At 36.0% G+C, this 21,870-nt stretch overlaps 1 protein-coding gene across 2 annotated transcripts in view; it reads right to left on the reverse strand.

Annotated features, from left to right (window-relative positions):
- Nucleotides 1–21,870, reverse strand: part of LOC111157814 (SR-related CTD associated factor 11) — a 74,188-nt gene that overhangs the window by 36,098 nt on the left and 16,220 nt on the right. For both annotated transcript variants that reach the window (XM_022519477.1, XM_022519476.1), the window contains exons 2-4: nt 16,878–16,931; nt 8,978–9,059; nt 5,987–6,144 (exon numbers count right to left, since the gene is read on the reverse strand). In XM_022519477.1, the coding sequence (XP_022375185.1) occupies nt 5,987–6,144; nt 8,978–9,038 (219 nt within the window). In that variant the 5' untranslated portion in view covers nt 9,039–9,059; nt 16,878–16,931. The remainder of the gene's footprint in view (nt 1–5,986; nt 6,145–8,977; nt 9,060–16,877; nt 16,932–21,870) is intronic.

The raw sequence follows: 21,870 nt of genomic DNA on the forward strand, positions 1-21,870 counted from the left end.
GTTCAATATCACCATTCAACTTGATAGAGCTACAAAATTAATAGAATTTGATCACTGCTTTACAATGTAATGTGTATTGAAAAACAAGAGCATAATTTTATTGTTGAAGCTCTGTACTAAGGTTTTTATCAGTGGAGGCAATTTTGATAGGAAAAAAAAAAATCTTCCTAATGATTTTAGTAAAACATACCCTAGTATTCTGAAGCGTTGTAAATTCCCAGCTCAGACAAACCCATATTTAAATGTAAGAACAGGAAACCTTCCTTATTTGGAATTCAGGATTCTTGATTCCTAATATTTCTTGCTTCCTGCTGCTGCTCTATCCTCAATCACAAAGGCTGCCTACAGATAGCCCCTCCTAGAGAGAGAGAAGCAAGTGTTAAAGGTAAGTGCTTAAGATTAAATCTCAGTACCTATGCTTGTAAGTAGGTTTGTCTGTTCACGGGAATCTCTAGAACATCTATTCTTTCTACTAACAAAGGGAGCACAATACATAAAACTACAGTTCAAAAGCAAATAAAAAGGATCTAGGAATGCATACCATTAGAGGCTTATTTTGAAAACCTATTCACAAGAACCTATTTTTCTTGTTAATGGTTCTAAGATACCTAGCCTGAACACCTCCAAAGAAAGTGCTCACCTGTAGTCAGACAGACTACATGATCCCTATCACACTTAACCAGTTTCTTCAAGACAGTCCTTGTCAGTCCACGTTAGTGAAACTGTGGTTCTTTGTAACAGCTTTCAGGAATGTATTCCTAAAGGACAAATGACTGTCAGTGACAAAATTAACACCAAGAAAGCATTTTATCTAACTACCCAAAGGGAACCCTTTCTTGTTCTTGAAAACCCAACAGTTGGGTAAGAATTACTTTTAATCATAATTTCTTTTTACATTTAATAGTTAATATTTTCTTTCTCTGGAAAAATAAAAACACTAAATTCCATAAACTACCTGCACAAATCACTTTAAAGTTCTGACATTTAAAAGTAGGCTATACAGAAATACACCTTAATTTACCTAACTGGTAAAAACAGTATTAAATAAAAATCTATTACATTTATGCTTTAGATTACGAGTGTCCACGTTAGATAATGAGTGGTTCACAGTGTAAAAATATTCTTTGCTTTACCAAAGGATTCATCTATGAGGAGAAACAACAGGGGATGTGGAATAATGAGTCACAAATTCAAGCTCTGGAGGACCCAAAATGAGCAACCTCTCTTACTTTTAGGATGATGATAGTCCTGAATCACCTCTACACAAGTTGTAATAATTAAATGAAATAATGTATTTGACAATGCTTTATAAAGTTTTAAAGATAAGGACTAACAGTATTGCTCCACAGATGTTTACATTTTTGTTCATAGAGAACTACACAACAGAAAAGTTTAGTTTCGTTCAGGAATAAATAAAAACTAAAATTCCAGGAAAAAATTGAAGAAATCCAGGCAATATAGCTTTGAAAAGTATTCTAATCACTAGAGTGTGTAAATTTCTACTCACTGCATAAAGAATATCTATATATAAAACATATCAGTGATCAAGATATAAGTCAACTAGTCAGGTTCTGATTTTTTGGTATGTATTATTAATTGAAAAATAAATTCCTCACCTGGCTTTATTGAACACTGTCGTTTAACTTCTTCAAGAACTGTACTCATCATAGTAAGACCCTCTTCATTTCTACTCTCAGAAGAGAAAACATACCTTTGCCAGCTGTCCAAATTTGATTTCCTTAACCTTACTTTCTCAAACTGAAGCTATCAGCATTTGGTATGAAATGGAGGACTGAGATAAGTAAGTTGGAGGATAATTTGCTTACAGAAGGAAAGATAATCACATTTAAAAAATTACTTAAAAGACAGGGAAATAGGGGCGCCTGGGTGGCTCAGTGGGTTAAGCCGCTGCCTTCGGCTCGGGTCATGATCTCAGGGTCCTGGGATCGAGTCCCGCATCGGGCTCTCTGCTCGGCAGGGAGCCTGCTTCCCCCCGCCCTCTCTCTCTCTCTGCCTGCCTCTCTGTCTACTTGTGATCTCTCTCTCTGTAGAAAAAAAAAAAAAAAAAAAAGACAGGGAAATATTTTATATTAAAGATAGAAAACCCTAGTGGATATCAGAACCTCCTCATCGCCTATGTGTGTCCCTTCACATAATCTCTTAAATACTTCAAACATAAAGTGCTTCCAAGGCTTTAAATTTAACCTTTTTAGGTCCAAAATTTTAACCACTTCTTAGCAATCTGCCAAATCATAAATCCTATTTTCTCAACCTGTGTGTGTATGTGTGGAAGTTGTATCTTATTGTCTATGGGAATCACAATTACAGATCAGCTATCACTACTACAGCTGTGTGTCAGAATTCTCTTGGCCTTCACCTTTCTAATTATCTACTTTAAAATATACAAACTTAGGGCATGCCTGGGTGGCTCAGTTGGCTTAGCATCTGCCTTCAGCTCAGGTCATGATCTCAGGGTCCTGGGATCTGGCCCCAAGTCGTCAGACTCCCTGCTTGGTAGGGAGCCTGCTTCTTCCTCTCCCTCTGCCCCTCCTCCCTGCTCATGATCTTTGTCTGTCTCAAATAAATAAATAAAATGAATAAAATAAAACGTGCAAACTCAGAGGATCAAGGTTAAACTTACAGACAAAGTAAAAACTGTCAATATGTTTAGACCATATAGGTATAATAAGGTAAAATATATAGGTAAGATAGGTAAAATATAGGTAGGTAAATTTGGTAAAATAACTTTTTAAGTGGCTAATAAACTTTAGTGTAGTGCTCTGTGCGTAATACATCAGTTCAAAGGTCTACTTTGTTTAGTTTTAGAGTCTCAGCCCTAATATTAATGCTTTAAATAAAAATTTCAACTTTCCTTAAGTGCTAATTACTGTTTAATATTCTATTTCTACATCATCATCATCACCATTATTTCACAAACCAACAGGCCTACCATGCAAGAGTTTCTTAAAATTAAACATAGTCATAGTGGACATGCTTAATTTGTTCTAGTGTCCCAAAATGCAGGAAATTAGGTTACAGGCCACGAAGGCCACTATAGGTTCTATTACCCTGAATCATTCCTCCCTGGGGAAGGCATACTGTATAAAATACCTATAGACTAAAGCTTAGTTACTTGATCACTTGAAAGGCCTTACATGGCTTTTGTTTTAAATAAACACAGAACCAAAATTTTAGAGCTTGAAAAGATTAAAAACTAACTTTGACTTTGGATATAGAAACTTTAGGAGCATGACAAATTTCAGGAGGGTGTCTGAAATAAATACACTACACTACCATATACCTTAAGTTTACTTGTTTCTTACAGAGGAGAATTTCTTCAATGCCTAAAATATTAAGGTAAAAGTAAATAAGTACTTCTTTTTGGTTCTTGATATCCATTCTGAATCCTATTTCAATGAACCTGGAGTACAAACCTCAGACAGCTCAGCTGAATTTCTGAAAGACACATAAGCTATGAAGATGATTCTCAACACATTTTGTACTGTTTTCTTATTATATAGACTTCTAACAACTATAAATTTCACTTTGATTTCTACCTTCCTACTAAAAAACTGAACACTGGTAAAATTTTAAACTATGAATCAATTTTTTAAAATTATTTTAATTTCAGGCTATCCCTTGAAGTATTTAGCAACAAACTGGAGTTCAGAATCCTTGCCTTGAGTATTAAATAAACGTTGACATAGTTATTTAAATGAAAGAATATTTAAAAAGCCTTAGTATAGGGCCTGGCTCCTTAGGAGCCTCTAAATACAGACATGTCTAAATACAAACATGTATATCCAAAGTCAAAATATTCATTTATTATTTACAATGAACAATTTATTGGATTGTGTTCTTGTTACTGGTCAATTCAATGATGGACGCTATCCTGTTTAGGGACAATGAAATAATTCAGAATATTCCCTGGTTATTCTCTGCTTTCAAGGTTAATCACTTTGTTTAAACCATATCACAATTTAAACTTCCCCTACTTTCTTTTAAAAGCTGTTTGGCTTTAATAAATGTTTATATCCAAAGGAGTAAAACAAAAGAGAAAATATTACATTCAAGAAAGGTGTTGACTGCAACACTATACATGTTATCAAGTATTTTCAACTTAAAAAAATTTTTTTTTTAGGGGCACCTCGGTGGCTCCATCAATAAAGTGTCTGATTCTTGATTTTGGCTCAGGTCATGATCTCAGGTTCCTGAGATCGAGTCCCACGTCAGGTTCTGTACTCAGTGGGAAGTCTGCTTGGGATTCTCTCTCTCCTTCTCCCTCTGCCCTTTCCCCCAACACTCCCATGCTCTCTCTCTCAAATAAATAAAATCTTAAAAAAAAAAAAAATTCAACAAAAGCTAAAAACATAGATAAGTTAAGAACTCAGTTGAAAATGTGCATAGTCCACCACCTACTAGTAGTCCCACTTCTAGATATACACCCTAGAGAAACCTGGAACACGCACACCAGGATAAAGTGCATGATTATGCTGAAGATGCATGTACAGCATAATGATGGAAAATCAGACCTATTTAGTACATTCTGATGTCACAGAGAAAAGCACACACTCAGACTATGTTGCTGAATCTTAACAATTATATGATCACTAAATAAAATCTTATAAAAGCAGTGAATTGAAACCTTCTACCCATCTAATAATGTTACTTCTCTACTGGAAGCAAAATCTCTACTTTTAAAATATATAATCACAAAGCAAACCAAGGTGCATTAAATTCAACACAGATGAAATCTTTAACTGAATGGCAGAGAAAAATATGCACTCATTAGTCAATGCTCCTATAAACACATGGAGATTCATAATTATATTAATAATTAAATTAAACTCAACATATTTTTTCCCAAAATACATTTTTACCTCTCCTTAGTCCCTTCTTGCCAAGACCAGTTGAGGCTTTAATCTAATTAGAACTGTTTCCAGGTATACAGGTATGAATTCAATTGGTATAACAAATCTTTTTTCCTCCTTCCAGAACTCGACCACAGCATCAGTATACAGTTATATTCTCCTTTCTACACTATTAATGAAAATATAAGTGAAACACAGAACTTTGAAAGCCCCACTTATGTAAGAAGCAATTATCCAATGTGCTTAAGGACATCAACTTGAATGCAGCTACTGTTGAAAAAATATTTTTGTGATTTATCTTTTTTACTCATTTTTACAGCCTGAAGGACTACTAATTCAGAAAAATACAGCACGATTCATATGACAATGAATTTTTATTTCACAATTCATAACAATAGGGCTTATAATGCATATTCAGTAATTCAATGTACTAGTACCATGATCTACTCGGCCTGAACTAAGTCAACATAATACACTAAAAGTCCAAAATATCCTTTTCTTAATCACTTACTACCTCATAAGAATCTCAGCAATATCATTAACTTGGACTCTGAAATTATTTTACACTACATTAAAGACAGGAATTAGAGAATGGCAGTTCCAAATCCACTCCTGCCTCTCTAAGCTATGAAATCGTAAAACTGAAAAACACTAGTATATCTGCTCTTGTTATTCCACAAGACTGATACAAGAAATCAAATAATCTACATAAAAATTCCCTGAAAAATATAAAACACAAAACGGACAGAACGTGTTATTAGTAGTAAGCAGATATTATCTCAAGAGGATAAAGTACACTGAAGATGAATTACTGCATTTCTACCCCCTCGCCAAAAAAAAAAAAAAAAAAAAAAAAAAATCTTTTATTCCTATAATGTTTTTTTTTTTTTTTTTTTAAAGATGTGCACTTAAAATTTTTTATTATAAAATAACAAAAAAGATGTGTAAAAAAAACTAGAAGAAAATATACTGGCAGAATTGGAATAATACAGGGAAATTTGTCTACAGTAAGGGGAAAAAGTGTTACTTATAAAAGGCATTATCAGCTCTTTAGGCGGCATGATACCATGCTAGGAAATTAAAATACAATAATATTAGTTCATTCTCAGACTCACCTCTGCCCATTTAAGAATACAGGTCATGCAGAAGACATGATTACAGCTTTCTGGAAAACCAACTTCTTTTTCTAACAGGCAATTAAGACATATCGGACATCTGTCAGCTTCACTGTACAACAGACCAGTGGTGGCAGTATTATCTTTGTTTTCTTCACCTATAAAGTAAAGCAGCCATATACGCTTTCAAGTTTTCCAGACCAAATGACATGTTCAAGGCAGTATCAAGAACTAGATATTCTAAAGGGCCCCCCAAAGACAAAGTAATTAAATCTTACAGTGTAATAAACATCTCCTTGAGCACAATACCCCCAACATTTACTAATTTATATTTTTAATGGGGAAGTAAAAAGAATTTTTTATGAATTTTTAAAATAAGTAATAATCAGATGGTTCGAATATTTTAAAGTTAAAAAAAGGTTATATTGACAAATCTCCCACTCAAATCTACTGCCATCCATCCAGCCCCACCAAATGCAATAAGTAACAACTATTACATTTCTTCTGTGTTCTTCCGAAGATATTTTTTTAATGCAGAAGCAAGCAACTCTTAAAACATATCTTTTTAAAGCTCCTTCTTCACACAAATACTAAAACACTATATACACTAGTCTGCATTTTTTTTTGTTTTAACTTACTGATGGACTACAGGTGTAGTTTGAATAGATAACTATGAAATTTTATCCCTTACGGTTTGTACTAATTTAAATGCCCACCAGCAATATAACCAACATAAAAGAATATGTACTGTTGGCTCAAAAGTAAAAGAAACTTGAAAATTCAACATAAAATGAAACAACAATAAAGAAATTGTCAGCTGAAATGCAAACAATATACACCAAGCAAGTGGAAAAGTGGATATTGTCCTGAGAGCAAATGTTCATATTAGGGTTCACATCTAAAGACTTACAACCAACCCAGGCAGGGGAACTGATCCTAAGAGACTTCCATATCAAGTCAAGACCCCATGCTGAAGTAGAGCATGGGTTTAGAAAAAAGCAAATACAAATCCTCTGAAGGAAAACATCCCTTAGGTAGGCCCTCAGAATTCTACAGATTAAATTTATCAAATATGAGTTCATAATCAAAACATTACCAAACCTACGAAAATAAGTTACTTTGAGTAAGAATCAACAGAAACAATTACTTATATTTTACACATTATACTCACTAATGATCAATTTATTTAGATGTCCACTGGCTTCAAATATCAGAATTTGCAAATAAAACAAAGAATGATTAAACAGTATATTAGACCCAGAAGAAAAGAATATTTGTGAACTGTAAGAGAGATCTGAGAAAACTACCTAGACTGCAACAGACATACAAGGAGATGTAACCTGGGAGAGTGGGAAATGAGGTCAAAACAAAGTCTAAATACTAATTGAAGCCCAGAAGAAGAGAATAAAGAATATCCAACAGTTAAAGCAGTAATGGGTGAGAAATGAGAGAACAAACAAACAAAAAAGATCCAAAAGATAAAGGACATAGAAAGTATAGTAACCAAGAGAAATGAAAACAATCCATGCCAGAAACAATGCAGCAGATCTGTACAACATCAAAGACATCAAAGATAAAAATAAGATCTAAAAAGAAAAATGAAGGAAAAGACAGATCATCTCTAAGGGATTGACAATTAGGCTGAGAAGAGATTTCCTGACAGTAAAAACAAAACCATAAAATGGTTAAATAATGTCCCCAAAGTGCTAAGAGGAAAACAACAACAAAAACTATCAATACAGATGGGGAGCCTGGGTGGCTCAGTGGGTTAAGCCGCTGCCTTCGGCTCAGGTCATGATCTCAGGGTCCTGGGATCGAGCCCCGCATTGGGCTCTCTGCTCAGCGGGGAGCCTGCTTCCTCCTCTCTCTCTACCTGCCTCTCTGCCTGCTTGTGATCTCTCTCTGTCAAATAAATAAATAAAATCTTTAAAAAAAAAAAAAACTATCAATACAGAATTGTAGCTCTTTGAATAGTTCTGAAGAGGTTAAAATAAATACAAAAACTTAAGAATTTACCACTAATAGACTTTCCTTTTTTTTTTTTTTTTAAGATTTTATTTATTTATTTGACAGAGATCACAAGTAGGCAGAGAGGCAGGCAGAGAGAGGAGGGGAAGCAGGCTCCCCACTGAGCAGAGAGCCCAATGAGGGGCTCAATCCCAGGACCCTGGGATCATGACCTGAGCCGAAGGCAGAGGCTTTAACCCACTGAGCCACCCAGGTGCCCCCACTAATAGACTTCCACTAAAAGAATTTAAAGTTTTTTCAGGAAGAAAGAAAGAAATGGAGGATGCCTGGGTGACTCAGTTGGTTAAGTGACTGCCTTCAGCTCAGGTCATGATCCCAGAGTCCCAGGATCCAGTTTGCATCCTAGGCTCCTTGCTCAGCAGGGAGTCTGCTTCTCCCTCTGACCCTCACCTCCATGCTCATTCTCTCTCTCAAATAATAAATAAATAAAATCTTAAAAAAAAAGAAAAAGAAATGGAGAAGAAATCCCCCAAATACTATCCATTTAAAAATATCAATTAATCTGTGGTGTTTAAAAAAAAAAGATGACTATAACCTGTAAGTAAGAGTAGGATGATCAGAGTTAAAGTGTTCTAAGGTTCTTTTACTGTTAACAGTAAATATTAAATTATTAAATTTAGAAGTAGAGGAAAAGATCAATGCCAACTATTTAAAAAACCCAAAGCAGAAGATTATAACAACAAACACAGATTAGTATATTCATAAACCAGTAGGGAAAAAAATTTAAGAAGAAAGAGTTCAAACAAACAAAAAACCTTGATCAATCAAAAATAAGACATGGGAGGAGGGAAAAAAATGTATACACTTCTTATTTAGGAAGCTTATTTCAGAATTTAAGACCAATGAAAATAAATGAAAACAAAAAAACTCTTTGTAAATTTTGAAATGTACACAAATGAACAGTTTAGAAACACTAAGTTTTTTGCTTTCAACACACAAGCTTTATAAAAGATAAAAATTTACCTTCCGTATCTTCATACTCTTGATCGCCCACATTTAGGGTATATATAATTTTCCTCTTCATTTCTCCTTAAAAATGGGCTTCCTATAGGATGAATTATAACAGAGTTTTTATGTTTGCATTCTTCCAGTATCAATGAAAAACAATGAAAAACCCAGAACTGTAAGAAATTATTTTACACACAAAAGAACATAGTACAAGCCAAGCCAGTAAATTTTATGGATAATCCAGTACTCTTTTATACTCCTTGCCATCAAGCAGTCTTACTGAAAGAAAAAAGCCTTCTGTTAGTATTAAGCAACAAAGATTAAATGATAGATTTCGTGGTACAGGCATAAATATAATTAGAGCTTAGGGAAAAGAGATCAATTTGAACTGAGTTTTCACTGAATGTGATAGGTTATATGTGTTGAGCTCACTGCATTTAAGAGGCAACAGTATAAAGTAGTAAAATAGCATTTAACAAGGCCAATCTGACAACAACAAGAAAAGTGTAAGAGAAAGAGAGAAAGGGAGAGAAGAGGGGGAGAGAGACAGAGAGAGAGTCTGTGTGTGTCTGTGTGTACTAAGGAGGGATATATGCTAAGAAATTCATCTGGAAGACTATGGTAATGAGTAAGGAAAGCAATAAGCAAAACAATGCAAATCAAATAGGGACAGATTACAAATAGATCTCTAATGATTGAGAAGTTTAGATCCAATCTTACAGATTCCTCTGAAGACTGAAATGATAAAAATATTATGACTCTTTTAAAAGAATGATCTGCCAGTAAAACACTGAAATGGATTATAGCAGGGAGAGATCAGAAGCAGAGAGATCCACAAAGCTAGGGTAACTGGCTATGAAGTGAATAAAAAAGAAGGAATTAACAAATAAGAATTTCTGAGATATGGTGACTAAATAAATACAAGGAAGGAGTCAAAGATTACTCTGGCCTTGAAGACTAAGAAAATGATTATGAGAGGCAAAATGAGAAATGTGGGAAAGGAAATGAATTTGTTAGTCAAGGAGAATAAGTGTATGAGGTAAAATTATTTTTTAAGTTTACTCTGAATTCTTTCTTGAACTGATGCAAGAAGATACATGATTGTTAATGATCTGTTCAAAAACATTTTGGAATATCTCAGCACAAGAAATCCCCAATTTCATCAATTATAATTCTTCCATATTGATACGAAGTAACTGTTCTATTAGTTTTTTCAATAATTTAAACATACTAGTTTCTACGTTAAAGGTATGTATTGCCCAGGAAAATTCTTTTAGGCTAAATAAGGAGAAATGCAAAGACCCACACTTTGGTTCAAAAAACCAACTGTAAAGCAGAAGATAAGAAACTTAGTAGCACATGGAAAAATGATTTAAAGGTTTTAGTAGATTAAAAAGGCAAAATCAGTAAGAATTAGAGTTACTTTAAAAAGTTAATTTAGGGGCGCCTGGGTGGCTCAGTAGGTTAAGCCTCTGCCTTTGGCTCAAGTCATCATCTCATGGTCCTGGGATTGAGACCCGCATCGGGCTCTTTGCTCAGAGGGAAGACTGCCCCCCCCCTTTCTCTCTGCCTGCTGTTATGCCTACTTGTGTTCTCTCTCTCTCTCCCTCTGTCAAATAAATAAAATTTTAAAAAGTTAATTTAATCAGTCTGTCTTAATAAAAGCAGATTGTCAAAAACAAGAGGAAAACTTCCCCCTCAGCCTATATTTGCAACATCTGTTTTAGTTCTGATGCTATTGTATTTAGGGACAAACAAGAAAATGATTAATGTCCATGGAAGATGACTACTGGTGACAGCCTTGGAAACCATATCACATGCAAAAAGGAAAAGTAGCAAGAATGTTTAGCCTGGAATAACAGAAAGCTTAAGGAGAAGTTTAGCAGTTACTTTCCAATGAAATGGCTTTTCTGAAGGGAGGTAGAGTAACTATCAATGAAGGCATTTAATCAGAGGCCCAGTGACTTCCTCATGGGCTATTTTTTTTTTAATTCAAAGATTTATTGAGTGCCGTAAGTATACTAGTACACAATGATCTAAGTATAGCATTGAACAAGACAGACGAAAATTCCTGACTTTACATTCTAGCAGGGAAGATAAAATAAACACACTAAAATATCTAGTACGTTGAGATGTTGAGAAAAGTAAAATACAATTATAAAATAAACATACAATTATGGAGAAGCTGTTATTTCATACAAGTATTTAGGGAAAGCCTTTCTGATAAAGTGAAATTTGAAACGGCAATCTGAAACAATCAAAGGAGAGAATTATGGATTACCTAAAGGACCTGCATTCTAGGCAGAAAAGAACAGTAAATATAAAGTCCAAAGGCAGTGAAGAGCAGTATGTCCGATATGTCCAAGGAAAAACAAGGAGGCAAGTGTGGTTAGAACAGAATGAAAGACAGGAAAAGCAGTAAGAGGACAGACAGATAGTAAGACCATGCAACATCTTAAGGGCTAAGGTAAACAGATACACTGGCTGCTTTTCTGAGTGACATGTGCCAGTGGAAGATTTTAAGCAGAGGAGGGGGCAAAGGAAAAAGCAAGTCGACTGGTCATCTAGGGAAGAAGATGACAACGGCTTATACAGAGTAGCCGCAGTGGTGATAAGAAGGGATCAAATTCCAGCTATTTTCAAAATACATCCATCAGGATTTGCAAAAAGACTGAATGTGAAGTATGTGTTAAAGAGCAAGACTCTAGGATAATTTCAAGGTATTCTGATTTCAGCAACTACAATAATGGAATTACGGAGACAGAAGATTACTTAAAAATATTCAGACAGTCATAGATTACAGTATCACTTGGGAACTTGTTAAAATGCAGGATACCTCAGGCACCACTCTAGACCTAGAACCTGCATTTTATCAAGATCTGGACATGATTATGTAAAAGCCTGAGAAACACTGCTCTAGGTAACTTCCCAACTTGATTTTGAAGGCATACTGTGCTCCTGGTATGATTGATAATTGACCGTAATCTTTATGTGGGGAAATTCATACCATACCAATTCCCCTGGTATCCTAAGAATAAAAAATATTTGAGAGTTAATTAAATGTGATAAAATGTTAATTTTAAAATTAATACCATATTTTAAAAATCTAGTAAGTTCTCAAAACATGCAATATACTATATCTTTACTTAGCTAAATAATTTATGCCCTTTTGGATAGTCTATGCTGTTTTCACATTTCCTTCCTTAAGAACATTAAGCTTATATTCTTGTATTAACATATAAATTGTAATCTATAATTAACATTTTATAGCAAATACTCCCCTCTCTATTTTAACACATGCAATGAAGTACATAAGCAATAGTTTATCACTGAGAAACCCTCAATCAAGTTACAGACTGCCCTTCCTTGTTAGAAATCTGCTTAAAACACCAAGTGCTCCAAATTCTTAGAAGCTGTGCGATTCTTCTTGAATACGTCATGTAGTAACTGGGGCCGTATCGAACACCAATTATGCTACATTACTAGTTTATTCATTCAAAATGACAGGGTTTTAGCATTTCAGTAGATAAAAGTCACAACTTTTAGTTCAATAGCATATAAAGTTATAACTTATTCATGCTTATTTGTTCTATCTGCCTAGATTCATTTTTTTTAATTATTTATTTATTTGACAGAGAGAGAGAGAGAGATCACAAGGAGGCAGAGAGGCAGGCAGAGAGAGAGGAGGAAGCGGGCTCCCTGCTGAGCAGAGAGCCCGATGTGGGGCTTGATCCCAGGACCCTGGGATCATGACCTGAGCCGAAGGCAGAGACTTTAACCCACTGAGCCACCCAGGGGCCCCTAGATTCATTTTTAATCTAAGGATTCATGGTTTTTAATACCAGTTTTGCTTTAAATTTCCAGTAACAGGAGCACAGGAATACAATACAGACACCATGGTCCTAAGCCAATAATTTGTGGTGAATTAAAAAAACTTAAGAGATAAGCTGTGGGTAGGCAGAACTATCCCTCCTTGTGGTTACCCAAAAAGTTAGATATAACTTGATTTCATGATATTAACTATTAATGACTCTTAATCATATCATATTCTACCTAGACTCCTTAATAGTTCGACCGAGTTCTGTAAATTATCTATTAAATCAAACAGAATTTTCTTTTAAAATTTGGTTAACCACAAATGAATCTCAAAGAATGGTTGTTCATTCTTGATTTTAATTCTGTTTACTTTTCAGATGACTTTAATTTACAAATTTCAATCTTTAATATCTCTTCTCAGGCTCTGCCTTTCCAAGCTAAAGTATCTTTTAAGTCTTTTATTCCTAACATAATGATCTTAAAGCACTTATATCTTACAAGTTGCCCTTTTTATTTCAGTATATATTGCTTCTGTTATGATCCTATTCCAAATATGTTCATAAAATCAGTTTGGGAAGAATGACCTAATTTACAAATTTTATTTATCATAAAAGCATCAACTTTTAGATGTTACATGATTATGTAAATCATTAAATGATTACAAATCAGTTTTCAGAATTCAGAACTCATTTTCCCACACATACCCTGGAATACATGGAAGCAAGAATCCCAGGCCAGCCATTATAGTGCATTCAAGCAACAGTAGTGCAGAAGATAGTTCAGTTCTCTAGAACAGGATAGTTTAGTTCTCTAGAACAAGACTGCCCAACAAGAACTGTTCTATCAAGCACCTGAAATGTGGCTACTACAACCAAGGAATAAAATTTTTCATATTATTTAGGTCTTAATTAATTTAAATTTAAGTAATCCAGTGGGGTACTGGTTACCGTGCTAGACAGCACAGCTCTAGGATATAACTACCATTCTCTATAAAAGGAAATTATTTCAAGTTACACCTAAGACGCTAGCAATGTATTTTTTACTGTAGTTGCTGAAGCACAAGAAGCTTCAAGGAATCAGAGAAGGGACAAGGGGTTCCCGCTAACAGAAACTAAACATTTTAGCCTTGGCCAGCTCCATTTAAAATTTCTATCCTTCCCTTCTCCCCATCCTTTTCTCTTTCAAAGTCTGTTTCCTTCCATCTACATCCAGTTCACTTCAAACCTCCCCCTCCTTGCTTCCTCCTACTGTCCTTCCAGCAAGTCCATGGTATCTAAACACATGAACATCCTAGTTAAGACTTAGACATACATTCAAATCGTAGCTCCACTGCCATGTAGTAAGTGGCTGTTATTATCATTACTATTTTTTTCTAAAGATTTATTTTTAGAGAGAGCTAGTGTCTAAGCATGCATGGGGTGGGCACGGGGTGGGGGAGTGTTGTGCAGCAGGAGAGGGAGAGAGAATCCTCAAGCAGACTCCCTGCTGAGCACAAACCCTGACATGGGGGCTTGATCTGAGAACCCTGAGATCATGACCTGAGCCGAAATTAAGGGCTAGCAGCTCAAACAACTGAGTCAACAAGGTGCCCCTATTTTTATTATTGGTGCTAGTAAGAACAGAAAAATAGGGAAGGGTAATAAAAGTGTTAACTGCCCAATTTCTGTGTTTTCCCTAGACAGAAGTGAAAGACAAAGGCAAACAGAGGACTGAAAAAACACGAATCAACACTTCTGAGTAACAACTAAATTGATAAAGTCTACTAATATTCTGTCAAGAGTAGTCAGATCCATTGGGTACAAAAAAAGAAGACATATGAAAAGCCATGAGAAGTTTAACTCTATTTCCCACCCCACTCTCACACTCAATTCTGCCATTACAGACTCTATCATAAAGGGCACAGATATGATAAATGGGAGCCAAGACTGAATGAAAGGGATTTTGGGAAAAAGTAAGAGCTGTCCCTGTGCTGGGCATACTTATGCCAAGGACAAGCATATTTCATGAAGATGCTAAATAGTATACTGATTCACACGGCTGAGGTCTTCAGAGAATCAGTGACTCCCAGAACTACTCTTAAGATAATCTATTCTTCTTCCTCCTTTATTTCCAATCCCCTATCCAAGATAAACTAGTCCCCAAATTCAATCCCCTGTCCCAAAAATTCAGTTAAAAATGAGGGGGCATTCAATGAGGTACTCTGAGTGGTAAATTTCCATGATTAATGACCTGGGCACTGCTGTCAGGCCAACCTCTGCTTATAACATTGTCTAGCAGTAATAAACACGCAAATGTTACATTACTATTCAGTGCAGGATCTTTCATCTCAATCCCAGCCTTAAATAAAGCCATTAACTGCCTCCCAATGCTATTAAAAATTTGATCCTTCAAGGCTATTTTTTAGAGATGTCCAGGGAGGGATAGTATCCATTATTATAGGCCAACGTTCAAAAAACCAGCCGAGTTTTTCTGTAAATAAAGTTTTGTTGAATAGCCATGCTTATCCCTTTAGATACTGCCTATGACTTTTGCACTACAATGGCAAATATAAATAACTGTGACAGAAACTATACACTCTGCGAAGCCTAAAGTACCTACGACCTGGCCCTTTCCAGAAAAAGTTTACAGATGTGGCTCAGTCTCTCACTGCAGAGGGCTCTTCAAGCTTTCTGAAGTATAGGCATCTCCACATCTATATTCAACCTGTACTCTGGCACAACAGTTACTTATTACACATTTGAGTCAACGGTTCTACAGTGTTGTCCTTGAGTTCCTTTTAAAACACCACTGAAGGCTATGTGATTTTGTTGATTTATCTACATTTATTTTCTCAGTGTGGCTTAAACTATCACAGATATTTGCTCTAGCGCCTTCAATTAATTCACTTCAGAGTAAGGTTAAAGCAATTAACTCCTTCAGCTTAATAATTATTTCCTTTACAGCCTCTCTGCTAATCAACTCAGTCCTGCTCTACAATTTTTGATTTTTAAATCCCTTACAAAATGCTCCCAATTTTTTTCTACCTGTACTGCAATTTCATTTGAGTTTGTAAATAGATTTCTTTGCTTCAAGCGGGCTATTCTAACATGTTTTTGTTTAAAATATTCCTCCCCAGGGGCGCCTGGGTGGCTCAGTGGGTTGAGCCGCTGCTTTCGGCTCGGGTCATGATCTCAGGGTCCTGGGATCGAGTCCAGCATCAGGCTCTCTGCTCAGCAGGGAGCCTGCTTCCCTCTCTCTCTCTCTCTCTCTGCCTGCCTCTCTGTCTACTTGTGATCTCTGTCAAATAAATAAATAAAATCTTTAAAAAAATAAAATAAAATAAAATATTCCTCCCCTACATGTTTGTTGCTGGAGCTTTAATACCAGTATGCTTCTGTATAAAAACAGACTGTCCCTTTAAGCACAGGTTTTAGGAAAAAACTGTCTAGGTTCAAACCACAACTAGTCTGCCACTTACTTAATGTCTTTAAGCCTGTTTCCCCATCTATTAAATGGAGATAAATGTAGTAACCACTTCAGTCATTATGAAGACTAAATTACATAATCAAATAATCCTTTTAAAGTGCTTAGCACCAAGACTAGGACAAAAGAAGTACTCAACAACTAACACACAGGCACAGACACCACCCCACCCCAAAAGGATCTTAGATATATCACAGGACATAAGATAGTTAATCTGTATGACTCCCACTAGGATGAGATTTTCATTATTTTAAAAACAACTGTACTTCAAAGAATATCAACATACAGAAAGAATGTGAGAAGGAAAGAGTTCACAAAATTTAAATCGTCAAATAGCTTTTTGAACAGATCTTATATATGGTAAATATGTTCTTTATTCTATTTATCTAGAAACAAAAATGTCACAGCAAGACAAAATCTAGGACTCAAAAGAAAATAGTCCTAGGATTATTATAACTTCTTATTTCCTACTTTATGTATGTATAGGAGATAAAACACTATGTTTTAACATGGCAACTCCAGCAAAAAAGAAGTCAGACATAGTTAAGTGAAGCTATAACCACAATTCCCAAGGTGGTACCTACGAGTGCCATTTTAAGTTTTTCGTAAGTATGGAAATATTCACAAGCCCTCTTACCTTTAAGATTCTTCAGGTGGAACAGTCACGTAATCAGTTTTCCATCAAATTATTCTGGGGAGGGAATTATGAAAATTAGTCCTATTTTACTTCACTTTCACCCAGCTGTGACCCTATTTATCTCGGGTTCAGAATAAAAGAGAACAATTAAATATAAAGAATGATTTATCCCAGGAGGACTTGAGTAGTGAATACATTTTATTTAGAATGGAAGACATTTTGACACAGTTAAGTATATGCCTTCAAATATGAAGATACTCACAGGTAATGGAGGCAAACAATGGAAACATTTTGTTTAGTGAGAGAAGTACAAGTCACATTTCAGCATATAGGAAAAAAACAGTTGGAAACAAAGTAACGGAGAATTAGAAAAGATCTACCCCAACAAATAGACTGGCCACATCACCTAAAAAGACAATTTAGGAAAAGATATAGAAATTCAACAACTACTAGAATTTAAATTACTTCCTGAACTCCAGACCTTAAGTATGCTTAACCAATAGTCACTTTTCTCTTTTGTTCCCCCTCTCTTTCTTTCAGTTAGGCCCTATACCAGACTCCCCTCCTTGCTGCAGTCTGTATTTATTCATTCAATAAATACTTAGCCAGTGCCCCTATTTTCTAGGTACCATTAGGCCTTAAGCACTGACATACCTAACAAAAACAAAAACGAAAATCAAAAATTACAATACAGTACAGTAAGCAGGTGCTGTAATTGGGGTAAGTGCAAGACATAACAGGAGCACATAATAACCATCAAATCCTTGCAACATATCTACATTTGTAAAAAAGGCTTCCCAATTGAGAGCAAATAGATTAAAAATATATTTTTCTAACCCCCTGACCACTCTGTACCATTGGAGCATTTCCATCTTTAAAGGACTTGGAACTGGAATTGCCAATTTTAAAATGATAGTGAGAATTTTAATTTTTTTTTTAATTCATTTGAGACAGAGAGAGTGAGATAGAGCATAAGGAGAGGGGCAGGAGAGGGAGAAGCAGACCCCCAACTGAGCTGGGAGCTTGATTCCAGGACCCCAACGATCACGACCTGAGCCAAAGACAGACACTTAACCATTTGAGCCACCCAGGTGCCCCAAGAATTTTAATTTTCAAAACAAAGGACACATGTGAATCAGAGCACATAAATAAGCTGATGTGCTTGCTATGTTAGACTTCCTATATGGAAGTGACCATTGGGCAAACATAAAAGATAACACTGTGCCCAACCCCACAGCATAAAGGCTTAACCTCCAAAAAAGGTTTTCAGACAATGGCTGAAAATACACACACACTAGTAAAAGAGAAGGATCTTTTCTCTTTTTTTATAATTTTATAAATTATAAATTTATAATTTATAAATTTACAAATTATAAAATTTTATAAAATAGTACATTTCACACAATTATCTGAGTATATTAATTGTCTAACTGAACAACATACATTTAAAATAATAATCGGGGCAGGGCACCCGGGTGCCTCAGTTGGTTAAGCATGTCTGCCTTCAGCTCAAGTCAATGATCCCAGGGTCCTGGGATTGAGCCCCACATGAGGCTCTCCGCTCAGCAGTGAGCCTGCTTCTCTTCTTCCTTCACCTGACCCTCCGCCTGACCCTCTGTCTGCCACCTTGCCCAACTGTGCTCTATCAAATACATAAATAAAATCTTTTAAAAAAAAGTACAATGAAGAACGAGCAAATTATGATATGTATTTACAAAAACAGCAACAAAATTTTCTTTTCTACCAATAGTTTCCATTTCACCCCACCTTTATAACTACCAAGAATAAAACTGAAATGGATATGAAACCTAAGACTTTCAACCAATTTTAGTTTTAGTGAACTCATTTACATGCTGTTATGGTCTGAATGTTTGCATCCCCCAAAATTCACATGTTAAAATGCTGAATATGTGATGGTGTAAGTGGGGCCTTTGGGAAGTGATTTTTTAAATCATAAAAGTGGAACCCTCATGAATGGGATTAGTACCTTATAAAAGAGGCTACAGAGAGATCCCAAGCCCCTTCTACCACATGAGGATGCAAGGGAAAGTCTGCGACCTGGAAAAGAGCCCTCACCCAACCATTCTGCCACCAGAACTCTGAGAAATAAATTTCACTGCTTATAAGCCACGTGGTTTGTGATGTTTTGTTATAGCAGCCGGAACAGATAAGACACATGCTCTTCTTTCAGTTATTACTGCACAATCAGTCCCTGCAACTACTTTCTAATTTAGTTTTTGATAAGATTTTCAGTGATTTGGTTGCTTGTCAGCAGCTGATCAACAACAGGAATTTCTGGAAATCTTTCATATTCAATTCATTGAATCATGCCCTTCATTCTGAGCCTACACCCAGAAAAAAGCTTGTTTTCCAAGCACCATTCACTGATGACCAAATAATCTTATATCTTGTTGTTTACCAAAGAAACTGAAAATAGAAAAGATGAAGTCATCTACACTTATCAGTCTTATAATAAAATCAGCTTCCCATATCAATCTAGGAAGTGAAGATATGCTTCAGAATGTCTCTAAAATTCCTGTGGAGTGTCTGCAACATCATGTGAGAGCCACGTGTCCACTAATATGAAGCATATCACCTCATACTAAGCTCTACAATGACCAATAACCTAATTATTTAGAAGAAAATTATTTTTTTAATTCCATTTATTTGAGAAAGAGGATGCATGCAAACAGAGGGGGAGGGGAAGAGGAAGAGAGAGAGAAGCAGACTCCCCACTGAGTAGGGAGCCCAACGCAGGGCTCAATCCCAGGACCCTAAGATCATGATTTGAGCCAAAGGCAGACACTTAACTAACTGAGCACCCAGGCACTACTAAGCAAATCATTTTTAAAAGGTTAGAATGACTAAAGAAAAAAATTTCCAAAGTGAAGGGAACTGCAAATCCTTAGGCAGAAAACATAGACTAAACTGGAAATAGGAAAACAGTTTTTTCAAATGTAATATAATTATGGAAGATTAGATTTCATGAAGACTATGCACTAAAAGAGAAATTAATTTTCCTATTTCCTTTTACATTTAATGTAGTATCATCTCCTCAATAGGGCTTGCACTGGGGGCGCCTGGGTGGCTCAGTGGGTTAAAGCCTCTGCCTTCGGCTCGGGTCATGGTCTCAGGGTCCTGGGATCGAGCTCTACATCGGGCTCTCTGCTCAGCAGGGAGCCTGCTTCCCCCCACCTTCTGCCTGCCTCTCTGCCCACTTGTGATCTCTGTCTGTCAAATAAATAAATAAAATCTTTAAGAAAAAAATAGGGCTTGCACTCTTACATGTTAAAAAAATGTTACTGATAAACCATATATAAATGAAATAAGGAGATTCAAAGTTGCCATTGCATTCTGAAAGTGGCAGTAAGTAAACTGGGGAGTTCTGGGTAAAATGGAGTAAGCACATTCCAGCTTGTTAATCTCACTGACTGAAACTATAAAACCCAGACAGAATAAATGGAGCAGCTAATTGAAATTTTAAAGGAAAAAACAGCAGGTGGATTGAGAAAGAGGCCAGAATCTGATATGTTTTCAGGCTGGTAGTGAGCTCATGCCTTTTCCATCTAGTTTTGCCCCCAGCCTGGGCTTAATGCAAAACCCAAAAAGCTGTTCTGAACAGGAGAGAGAGAGAAAGAGCAGCAAAAGAGAAAGCTCTAGGAAAGGCCCTCTGTCTCTGTCCAAAGAGTGGAAAAGGGGTCGCCCAACTGTTTAGAAAGAGTAAGGGAAATCTCTTTTTTTCTGTTTCTCATTCCCCATGACCCAATTCCCAAGCAATCCTGTCGTGACAGCTGCAACAGTGGCAGGCAGTGGGGCCAGCAGAAGACTCTGAGGGAAAAGTACCATCGTCAATGACTGAAGAAACTGGACTAATCTAAATTTTCCTCCTGTCTTCCTGTCACTTGCCTCCAGATGCAATTGTAGAAAGTATATACCACAGTGTAATTAATGAAATGAGACTGGGATTTCCAGCCAGAGGACGGGGTGGGAAGGGGTCAGGGTGTCCAAGGGATCTAGAAAACACCATGAGCATAAAAGATGGGAAAGAGTTTAAGTAACTTATAAGTTGTTTGTGAACTCCTAGCTCACCGCTGAGCTGTTCATCTACAGGTTTAACCTTAAGCAGCATACCATAGACTATGAAGATTAAAACAAAATATAGGATAAACCCCCATGAAAATCACAGATTGGCTACTGGGTAATACACATTATGGGAAAAATCCAAACGTACTACAAAGGTTTTGAAAACAGAACTGAGATTAAAACTACAACCTGGGGACGCCTTGGTGGCTCAGTAGGTTAAGCCTCTGCTTTTGGTTCAGGTTACGATCCCAGGGTCCTGGGATCGAGTCCAGCATCAGGCTCCTTGCTCGGTAGGGAGCCTGCTTCTCTCTCTGCTTCTGCCTGCCACTCTGCCTGCTTGTGAGCTCTCTCTCTGACAAATAAATAAATAAACTCTTTAAAAAAAATAAAAATAGAAAATAAAACTACAACCTGAAGAAAGCTGGTTAGAATTGTGGCCTAAAACCTAACTGAATCAATTGCCTACCCAAACAAAAACATCAAGTCTCTGCAGCATTTAAGCAACACACTAAGATTCATAGCATAATGTTCAAAATCTCCAAAACACAACCCAAAATTACTTGGCAGAGAGAACAAAAAAATCTCAAACTCCTGTGGGAAAAAGAGAACCAACAGAAAACAACACTGAGATAACACAGATCTTAGAGCACTGGGTGAATTATCTGACAAAGACTTTAAAGCAGGTTAAAAAAAATGCTCCACAAGAGCAAATACTCTTGAAACAAATGGAAAACTAGAAAGTCACAGCAAAAACAAACAAAAAACCCACAAAATATAAAGAACCAGCAAATGAAAATTTCAGAACTGAAAAATGCAGTAACAAATAGAAAAATACACAGGACAGACTTAATAGCAGAATGGAAAGCCAGTGAACTTAAAGACAGATCAACAGAAATTACCCAATCTGAGC

The sequence above is a fragment of the Enhydra lutris genome, unplaced genomic scaffold, assembly GCF_002288905.1.
Source record: "Enhydra lutris kenyoni isolate GAN:26980312 unplaced genomic scaffold, ASM228890v2 scaffoldscaffold56, whole genome shotgun sequence".
Taxonomy (NCBI): domain Eukaryota; kingdom Metazoa; phylum Chordata; class Mammalia; order Carnivora; family Mustelidae; genus Enhydra; species Enhydra lutris.